This window comes from Ochotona curzoniae, unplaced genomic scaffold, assembly GCF_017591425.1.
Source record: "Ochotona curzoniae isolate NIBS_2020 unplaced genomic scaffold, NIBS_Ocur_1.0 contig_4612, whole genome shotgun sequence".
Taxonomy (NCBI): Eukaryota; Metazoa; Chordata; class Mammalia; order Lagomorpha; family Ochotonidae; genus Ochotona; species Ochotona curzoniae.
The window spans coordinates 14,848,133-14,858,798 of NW_024466343.1; the positions used below are offsets into that span (position 1 = coordinate 14,848,133).

General features: G+C 45.9%; 1 protein-coding gene across 1 annotated transcript; it reads left to right on the forward strand.

The window, feature by feature from the left end:
• The first annotated feature begins 2,397 nt into the window (after positions 1 to 2,397).
• Positions 2,398 to 5,086, forward strand: CCN1 (cellular communication network factor 1). The gene is made up of 5 exons (XM_040987242.1): positions 2,398 to 2,460; positions 2,751 to 2,964; positions 3,326 to 3,694; positions 3,820 to 4,028; positions 4,158 to 5,086. The coding sequence occupies exons 1-5, from the start codon at positions 2,398 to 2,400 to the stop codon at positions 4,458 to 4,460; spliced, it is 1,158 nt and encodes a 385-aa protein (XP_040843176.1). The 3' UTR covers positions 4,461 to 5,086.
• Positions 5,087 to 10,666: the final 5,580 nt, after the last annotated feature.

A 10,666-nucleotide genomic window follows, 5' to 3' on the forward strand; every position in this document is an offset into this window, starting at 1 on the left:
TTAATCTGATTTCTCAAGGCATCTCCGGAGTGGCATGAGTGCTGATGGCTGGGCAGCAGCCTGGGTTCCTTGGCTGTGACCCTCATCCTGACCGTCAGAAAGAAATAAGGTCTGTATGGCCAGTTGGTTCAGCAATCGTAATTTTATTTCAAAGAGTGATAGACAGATTGCATGAAAAACAAGGAATTCCAAAGAATTTCCTGCACTGGGAACAGAAGTTAAGTCTATATTTAACAACATTTGAAGCTGTCAAGAATGCTTTGTGGTTGGATAACAGAGGCAGAAAAATGTTAAAAACGCAGGCTACTGCTATACCCAAATATGGAAATATTGTTACGTCTGGTGTCTGATTCACCATCTGGAAATACTTACAGCCATGAAGTCAAATAGAAAAGACGCCACAACAGAAGCCAGGAACCATCCTCTCCATTCTCCCCTCCACCTCCTCCCACCCAGCACTGCGCCTTCTCCCTCCTGCCCAGCCCAGTCACCTCTTTAGGAGAGAAAGGATCATGAAATGCTAAGACAGGAAGAGAGTGTTTTCCAGAGACACTGGCAAGTTGGCTTGAGTGGTGTGTAGGGCCTAGCCTGGCCTCCCTCTGCAGAGCGCCTGACAGCAGAAATTCTCCCCAACCCCTGAGCCCCTCCCTCTGGCACAGGCCTCTTCAGAAAGCATACTTCTGAATGAATGAAACTGTTTCTTGCAAAAGCTCTCTTCCTTGGAGAATGGTTTCTTCCCAATAGCTTCCCATTCAGTATGCTTGTATCACTCACTTTATGGAAAAGTCAGGCACCGGGGCCAAGAGTACAAAATCAGGACTCTTGAGCAGCTCTACCATATTCCAAAGAAAAGTTTTTCTAGAGAAAACCGACAATAATGACTTCTGTGTGTCTTATTAAAAGCTCCTGAGAAGGCTGCTTTTGAAACAGGCACACTAGCAATAATTGTGTAGAGGTGAGTGGCCCTGTTGAGGGTACAGTTTGTGCTGCAAGTGGAACCAGTCGCCAGCGTTGTTGTTAGGGAATGTAGAACATCCTACATGGCTTACTTTCCCAGAGACAGGGGTGTCGGGATTCCGCTGAAAGGCAGGCTGCCCAACTTTGTTAGAACAAAGCTCCAAAGCTTCCAGACCTTCCACCCCACCCACAAAGCCTCCAAGCCATGCAGAGTGCCCGTGGCAGCAGCTGGAATCCCGGGTTGGCCTTGCACCACGGTTCACAGGTGACGATTTGGAGCCAAATCACTCCCCGGTGGTCCCCTCCGCTGCTGGCTGGCTGCTTGGCCAACATCGCCTGCAGCCCGCCCAGGGAAGCCTGGAGGGCTTACCCCGTCTCCCGCATCCGCGAGGAAGTCGGCCTCCCCGGGAACTCCCTGCGTTGTTTCCTCTCGGACTTCCAGCCCAGGCAGTGGGCTGGAATTAAAGTGGGAACCTCTGAAAACAAACAGCGTACAAAAAAAGAAAAAAGTGGGGGGAGGAACTGATGGAGGCGGGAGGGGGGGCGGGGAGACCTCTGCCTGGGCATTTGCCAGACCATGAGGGAAGTTTATTCCACCCCCCCTTCTCATTCATAAATGCCCCTGCAGGTATTCATTTGCAATACACTTGGCATAGCTAATAAACAGAATGCTGAAGCTTTCAAGTCCACAAATAGATTCCTGGCTCCCAGGCTCACTGTCCATCCCCGCGGTGCAACTCTCTAAACAGGTAACTTGATTCTCACCTTCGCTGTAAACAAGCAAACAACTCGCCGCTTTCTCGGACGAGGGTTTCCGCGGCTGCTCAGTCAAGTCGGCATCACCAAACAAAACGACTTTTGTTCCTCCCGCTCAGGTCCTCCTACCCTTCCAAGTCCAAGCAAAAGTCCTCGACTAGTGCCCCCTCCACTCCCCCAACACCCTCCCAACTGCCATCGCCACCATCATGTCCCCCCTCCCGCGCAAAGAGCCCTCCCCAGTAGGAATCGGTATTAAAATGGGAAAATGAACTGTTTTCTTTGACGGGTCGGGGACCCAGAAAAAAAAAAAAAAAGACAGAAAGAAAGAAAGAAAAAAGGGTGCAGTGGAGCCAGGGGAGGTGCTTGGCAGCAGCCCGCGCCAACCAACATTCCTGAGATGTTTGGGAATTCTGGAACGCGCAGACAGCGCCGACGTCACTGCAACACGCGGCGCCTCGGCGGGCCCGTATAAAAAGGCGGGCTCCCGGCGTTCAGGCAGACCGCGAGCGAGAGCGCCCCAGAGTCGTGCCTGCTGCCTCTGCGCCTCTAGAGCCAGGACCTGGAAAGGAGGACGCCCCGCCGATCCCGTCGTTCGCCCGCCGCGCCGGCCCGTGTGCTGCGCCCCGACTTGCTGAAGTCTTCGCCTCCGCGCTCTAACCCCGGTTCCTCCTGTGCGCCACAATGAACTGCCGCACCGCCAGGGCACTCGCCTGCGCCGTCACCCTCCTGCACTTGACCAGACTGGTGAGTTGGACTCTACTTTTGCCACCGTTTGCCTGGCCGGTCCCCTCACCCCACGTTATCCCAGGCAGGAATTGTCCGAGCTAGAAAGTTGGGGACGGCGGCCGTGGGAGGGTGTGCTTGGAGGTGACTGTCTTTACTCACCCTGAAGATAAGTCGGGGGACCGCCGGGTTGGCCAAAATCAGAGACCTCCCCTCTGCTCGACCAAGTTAGGGACGCCAGCCCGCCCGGACCCCCGGTTTCTCCCCCGTGTCCCGCACCGAGTCTCACGCGTTTCTTCTCCCGCTTCCAGGCGCTCTCCACCTGCCCCGCCGCCTGCCACTGCCCCCTAGAGGCGCCCAAGTGCGCCCCGGGCGTCGGGCTGGTCCGGGATGGCTGTGGCTGCTGTAAGGTCTGCGCCAAGCAGCTCAACGAGGACTGCAGCAAAACGCAGCCCTGCGACCACACCAAGGGGCTGGAATGCAACTTCGGCGCCAGCTCCACCGCTCTGAAGGGGATCTGCAGAGGTAAGACCGCTTGCGGTTTGGCCCCTTGGGGGGAAAAAAAGAGGGAACAGTCCCCAATAGTCCAGCAGTTTAGTAATTTTGAGACCATGTATGGTGATGCGTTGTTGTTGGTAGCTTGGCAGAAAAGTCCATGATTTCAGCAGTCTGGAATGCGATTCAGTGCGTCTGGGCCCAGCGAAAAGCGCATACGGAAAAGTGATTCCTGACTAACTTATTGTTCTGGGCTGGAGTCTCCCGGGACCCGCAGGGAACTTTAGCATACATCGAACTTGAGAGCAAGAACAGTGTGCGCGTGTGTGCGTTGGAGGCCCATGCTTCGGGATTCTCACTTTATCCCCTTCTTTCTCTCTGCTCCCTGCAGCTCAGTCGGAAGGCAGACCCTGTGAATACAACTCTCGCATCTACCAGAACGGGGAGAGTTTCCAGCCCAACTGTAAACATCAGTGTACCTGCATCGATGGTGCCGTGGGCTGCATTCCTCTGTGTCCCCAAGAGCTGTCCCTCCCCAACCTGGGCTGTCCCAATCCCCGACTGGTCAAAGTCACCGGGCAGTGCTGCGAAGAGTGGGTCTGCGATGAGGACAGCATCAAGGACCCCATGGATGACGATCAGGATGAGCAGGACGACCTCCTGGGCAAGGGCCTGGGCTTCGATGCCTCCGAGGTGGAGTTAACCAGAAACAACGAGTTGATCGCCATTGGCAAAGGCGACCCGCTGAAGAGACTGCCTGGTGAGTAGAGGCTTGGGACCCCCGTGCTGGGAATATGCTCTGGGCTGAAGCTTTTGTGGAGCAGAGTGTGGGATCCGTGAGTGTTGGTTTGCCTCTGAAACATCCTTCCTCCTGTGTGTATCTAGTTTTTGGCATGGAGCCTCGCATCTTCTACAATCCATTACACGGCCGGAAATGCATCGTTCAGACAACTTCCTGGTCGCAATGCTCCAAGACCTGTGGAACTGGCATCTCCACGCGTGTCACCAATGACAACTCGGAATGCCGCCTGGTGAAAGAGACCAGAATCTGTGAAGTGCGACCTTGTGGACAGCTGGCATACAGCAACTTGAAGGTGAGTATGTGGAGAGTTGGAGCAGGAGACCCAGCTGGCACAGGCGGGTGGCATATCAAGCTCTTTGGCAAGCAAAAATTGTTCTATTGATCATTGACCCTGACCTTCTCTCCTTCCTCTCTGCTACAGAAGGGCAAGAAATGCAGCAAGACCAAAAAGTCTCCTGAGCCAGTGAAGTTTACCTACGCTGGATGTTCAAGCATCAAGAAATACCGGCCCAAGTACTGTGGCTCCTGTGTGGACGGCCGATGCTGTATGCCCCAGCAGACCAGGACGGTGAAGATGCGATTCCTCTGCGAAGACGGGGAGACATTCTCCAAGAATGTCATGATGATCCAGTCCTGCAAGTGCAGCTACAACTGCCCACATGCCAACGAGGCTTCCTTTCCCTTCTACAGGCTCTTCAATGACATTCACAAATTCCGGGACTAAGTGTCAAGGGGCCAGGGTGGACAGAGGAGAGAGAAAAGTGTCGGAGTCCTGGAGGAGATGTGGGTGGGGATGGTGCGGTGCAGGGCCTCCTAGGAGAAGGGATGCCTTGCTCATTCTTGAGTTGTACTGAGGCTTAGTGTGCTGGTGCAGATGGTCTGTCATGCAGCCGCAATTGGAGAATCCTTTGCTTCATAGTATTGGAGCACATGTTACTGCTTCATTTTGGAGCTTGTAGTGTTGATGACGTTCTGTTTTCTGTTTGTAAATTATTTGTTCAGCGTCTTTTCCTCTAGACCCTTTCCCTCTCAAGTCTTTAATGGTAAAAGATGGTAAGATGTGGTGGACAGCCTGCCTTTGCCCTTTGATAGAAGCTGTCTGGGGAGCACATCTGATCCCTTCCCGGAGGTGACACTCTGTGAGTGGCCACGAGAGGCAGCTGTCTGCACTCCACACAGCAAACAGAAATCAGGTGTTTTAAGATTGAATGTTTCTATTTATCGAAATGTAGCTTTTGGGGAGGGAAGGGAAATGTAATACTGGAATAATTTGTAAATGATTTTAATTTTATATTCAGTGAAAAGAATTTATTTATGGAATTAATCATTTAATAAAGAAATATTTACCTAGTATCTAAGTGTATGTCATTCAATATTTTTAAATATTTCAGAATTCATGTGACTTGCATATTCAGCCATACACACAGGAATTGCTGAGTGCTTGGGAAATGGCAGGGACTGTTTAAGGGGCCCGACTGGACTATAGCAGTAAGCTATTGAACACGGCAATAGTTCCTTTTCTGTATCTTCAGTAAGGAAAGTCTTTACATGTGAGGTAATCTGTAAGAAGCATGGGTTGTACGCAGGCTTTAGGAGAAGCACTAGGAAATCAGAAGCTGCATTTGTGACTCTCTGTTGATACTGAAGGTCCAGGAGACTCAGTCACTCTAAGACAAGTGTCACGGAATCATTTATCACTTTAATCACTGGATTATGTGCATATTTCATAGCTAAAAGAGAGAAACCTTTTCAGGAAAACTCCCTGTTCCAGCTGCACACATCTAACTCCAGGAGCAATTTGGACTGTAGTTAGATAAGGTGTTATGAAAGATTTCTTGATTATAACTATGGTTTTCTAATATCATTTGGTAAAATTAGAACTATTTCAAAAGTCACTCTGGACCAGTATCAGGAAAAAAAAAAAAAAAAAAAGGAATCTATAGAAGTCAGTTTGTTTTCACTAATGAGCTTGAAGCAATGACTTGTGTTAATTCTAATAAGCTAGTGATTAGGTAAACACGCTGTTAAATGCAAAGGAATGTGAGGAATTTCAAGTACTTTTCCAACAGTGTGAGGACCCGGCCACCCCACCCCCATTCCTTTTTCATAATATACATTATATGGATGGGGTCAAAGGCCAGATGGGGAGCATTCCTACAAGAAAAAGACCTGAAGCCTAGGTCTAGGAGAGGTGCAGAAGCTTGCATCAGGGTTTGTGAAAAGGCTGGTAGCCTGTGTTACAGGAATCTACATCTTTAGAAAGCGCTGACAATAAACCTTTTATAGGGAGACGTTTTCCTTTCATCGTCCATCTTGGCTCCTATTCAAACCCATAGTGAAATATTTCAGTCTGCACTTGGTGACGAGAGCACTCGAATTCTGAGGCAGAAGAGAAAGTGCTTTAGAAGAAGGGAGACTTTCTGAGGTCCTGGAGAGGATTTTCAAGATAGATTAATAGTGTTACCTTCATGAAAACTTACAGAAAAACACTGCTGAAGCATCTGTTTTTAAAGCCTTTTTGAAACGTGTAAAAGAGAATACAAATGTGCTAGTAAACTCCATGGACAAAAGCCTCCAGTCCGCTGATTTTGACAATGTCTTGCCTGAAATATTGCAACTTGTACCTACTGAATAGTCAGTCTTTCTTGCCTGTGGCATTGAAAGTTTTGGTTATTTGGGATTTAAACACCACCTGGCCCAGTATCGGATAAAGTTAAGCTTGTCAGTGCAATAAAACATGTGAAACATATAGAAGGTGTTAGATTTTGTGTGCAATCCTGTTGAAGAGACATCTAACTCCTTAGGCAAGATTTACATATTCCCAAGCTCCAGAGCCCAGCAAATTGCTTCTTTTGCAGAGAGCAAGGAGTAGTATTTTATAAATCCTTTAAATGTGGAAGGGAGAAAATATTTGCTCAAGTAAGTTTAAATATGTTGCAAAACATGGTATGGTAAATATTAGATCTTACAATTATTCATGTTATTCCCAGTAAATGCTATGATAGCAACATAAAAATACCAATTCCATTCCAATGAGATTGTTCAATTAATGTTTTTCCAATTAGATAGGCACAAATGATGTCCATTCTATTCGACTACTGGTAATGCTGAAGATATTAAAAGCAGTTGGAATTATGATATTTAGGACATGTCAGTTTTACTCGTCTGTGGTGGAGTTTTGACCACTTCAAAAAATCTGAGAAAATTAAAACAAAAATCATGCAACTGCAGATGCGAAGTAGAAGCTTCATCTAGGGAATGCTGGTTATAATGTGTGTTTTCCTTCATCCCCACCAAAGACTCTTTGTCCTCATTTTCCAATCCAAAGAGCCTGGTGATGAGCTTTGGTAGAGATGTGAGAACTGAGAAGGTGACTTCAGAATCCTGAGAATAATGGCATTCTGAGTACTTGAATAACTAGTCTACGGGGTGTTTAGCAGCTCAGCACAGAGTTGCACTGTGATGATTTCACATGGTTATGTACTATCTGGTCCACAAAGAGACGCAGTTGAGTCAAAATTAGGTAAGCCTGTCTTAGAGTTATTTTGTTCCAGTAGGGGGAACAGATTTGGTTTGTTCACAGTTTTCTCTCAGCCTTCTGGCACTGTCTGAAAGTTAGTTGAGCAATAGTGAAGGCTCAGTATGACCAAAGGACAGCAAAAAGCTATAATTCCCGGGCAGGATGGCAGGTGATGCTGTGGAAAGAACCCCAGACTAGAATCAGAACACATGTCTTGTAGTACCAGCACAGTCAATAGTTTTCTGGGTGACCCTGAGCAAGTTCCTCAATGATTCTCTCATTTGTTAAAATATGAAAAGAGTTTCCAGCATTTTGGTCACCAAACCCCCTGTTTTTAAACTCTCTTTAGTACACTAACTCCTGTTCCTTAACAGCATCCCCTTAAGTAACTGAAGATGTGAAATACAGACTGCTTAGGTCTTTCCATGGTCAAATGCACTCATTTGCATGAGAACTTTGCAAATGTAATGTTGCTAAAACTCTTTTCCTTTTAAAAGCCCCCTGGGGTACAAGACCTGGCAATCCATTAGGTTCACACCGTCACCTTGCTATGTAGCTCTATACCACATTAACTCCCTGCTCTAACCAACAGGTGACCATTTTGAAACTTGATACTGATGCATGTCTTTGAGAATAGATCAAATACATCTGTGACTCACTTCCTTCCTGGAGGGCAAAACTTATCCATGAGATCTTATCAACTGTAGTCAATTCAAAAGTATTCAGATTCACTTGCTCATGCTTTAGCTACTTTCTACCTGTTCTGCTCCTGTTCTTTAAATCCACCCATTTCTCTTCTCTAGCGAAAACGTTCAATTCTTTCTTTTTTCATTTTACTATTATTGCTATCATTTCATGATACAGTTCCATATTCCCTTATCCCCGCCCCAAATCTCTCCCCCTGCCCAGTTCCTTTATATCATTACTAACATATAGTTCTTCATACTCAGTCATATGTCCATCATTGCGGGCATGGACAATGGCAGAGAGCCCAGCATCCTATTCTCAAGATATAGTAAACAGTTTCATTGTAAGTCCATCTTTTTCTGGAAACAGAAATGCATACCACACTGCATCCTCACATCTGGATGTTAGTTTCCATTTCACAGCTATTGTACATCCCCTCAAATGAAAAGTCATGACTCAAAATCAACAATAGAAAGAAAAATAGAAATTTACAATGCCATGAAGTTAAATGACATGTTACTAGATATGACAGTCTCCATTACACAGCTACTATGCCTTCCCTTAAATGAAGAGCCACAAAAAAAGCTCAACATCCAGGAGAAAAAAGAAATTAACAACACCAAGAAGTTAAACAACATGCTATTAAATGACTAATGTGTAGCTGAAGAAATGAAAATCAAGAACCTTCTTGAAGAAAATGATACCACTGCATGATCTATGAGTCACTGAAAGATTTAATCAGAAAAAAGTGCTTTGAAGAGATGGAACCAACAGAAAACAATAAAACCCATGTGATATAATTTCTGCTGATCTTTGTTGAAGTGTGTCTCCTACAGATAATAAACAGATGAGTTTTATTTTTTAATCCAATCTATTGATCTATGATATTTGATTGAGCTTAAGCCATTTACAATTCAGAGTTAAATATACATGGATGGTACTTTGGTCCTGTCATTTTAGGAATGGTTTTTTCATTTGGTTTAGTCTTCTGTTGTCATTTTACTGGGATGTTCTTTCCGTTTGCCTTTGGTTTTGGTAGGTGCTATTCCTCTTCTCTGTCAAGAGAACATCTTGAAGTATCATTTGTAGGGCAGCCAATTAAGCTCACAGGAGATCTCTCACAGGAAACTCTACAGGCAAGAAGAGAATGGAGTGACATATTCCAGATTCTAAAAGAAAAGAATTGTCGGCCTAGGATAACATACCCCACAAAGCTTTCCTTTGACTTCGAAAATGAAATAAAATTCTTCCACAGTAAAGAAAAGCTAAAAGAATTTGCCTCTTTCAAACATGCCCTAGAAATGAAAACATTCAATTCTAAGCTGACTTGGCTGACTTATTGAGATGGCCACCACACTTGTGGCGAATTGTATTTTCTAAAGCTAGCTAACAATAGTTACTTCCACTAGACATATCCTGCTGCAAATGACCCTATTATTTCCCCATCTAAGTGTGGTCTGTTTCTCCATCTTTAACTACTTTGAGCAATGAATATGGAGGAAGTGATGTCAAGTAAGATTATAAACCCACCTTGAGACCAGCAGACTGAGAAGCACATGCTCCTTGCATAGGCCCTAATGAGTGAGTTTTCATGTGCAGAAGGAGGAAGGTCTGGCAGCACTTGGGCATCACACTTCCTTGTGAAGTGATCAGTGACCTGGATCACCAGTCTCCAGCCTCAGTTGTCCCAGTTGATGTCTTGTGAGTCAGTGATGAACTGCCCAGCTAAATTATTTCTTCCTCACATATTGGTGGAAAACTAACACAGCAATTTTTAAAGCATCATGTTTTGGATAGTCTCACACACAGACAGAAGCAGGAAACCAAAACCTTACTTCTTCCATTCTGACCATCCAACAATTCAGTCTCTACTGGAGTTAGAGTGACTCCTAAAATGCAAACAGAACATGCCTGTCATATGTTTGAAGGCTCTCATGACTCCCACTGCTTTTGGAACAAGATTCAGCTCTTGGTACATGGATCCTGGCTCCTGCCTATTCCTTCCCACTTCCCCTCACTCTCTACTCTTCCACATGCTTTTTCCCTTCTTTGGAGAAATAGTTGAGTGGCAATTCAGGGCCATTGCACTAGCTATTCTCTGTGTCTCAAAGGCCCCCTCCCTGACCTCTGATGCTTCTTTCCATGTAAATCTCAGCAAAAATGTGGTGCTTTTAGCTACCTCACCTCACTATTCAGTCTGCAATATCGTACTATAGCAATAATTGTTTTAAATCACAGCACTTAGCACCACCTGATCAAAAGAAAAGCATTTCTTCACTCTATCATAAAACTACGTGAGAGTAAAAACTTTCATCTCCTTTTTCCACCACTCTAAAAATATCACCTGTCACTGGGCCTGGCATAAAGTAGCTGTCCATTAAGATATATAGCAAATGCCTGCCTTAGGCTGGAGTTTAACTAGAAGGTCCCCTTCATTGGCACAATGCTTTCCATTTACTTGACCTTAGACTTTCTCCTAACCAACTGTTAATCATTTATTCATTCTTTTTTCTTAAAGACTTATTTATTTTTATTGCCAAGTCAGGTACACAGAGAAGAAGAAAGACAGAGAGGAAGATCTTCCGTCCAATGATTCACTCCCCAAGTGACTGCAACAGCTGGTACTGCACCAATCCGAAGCCAGGAGCCTGGAACTTCCTTCAGGTCTCCCATGCGGGTGCAGGGTCCCAAGGCTTTGGGCCGTCCTCGACTACTTTTGCAGG

Excerpts from the sequence above, each read along its gene's own strand:
- CCN1 (XM_040987242.1), top strand. The coding sequence starts at position 2,398 with ATGAACTGCCGCACCGCCAGGGCACTCGCCTGCGCCGTCACCCTCCTG. Across the intron at positions 2,461-2,750 it reads TCCTGCACTTGACCAGACTG|GCGCTCTCCACCTGCCCCGC; the intron begins GTGAGTTGGACT and ends TCCCGCTTCCAG. Across the intron at positions 2,965-3,325 it reads TCTGAAGGGGATCTGCAGAG|CTCAGTCGGAAGGCAGACCC; the intron begins GTAAGACCGCTT and ends TGCTCCCTGCAG.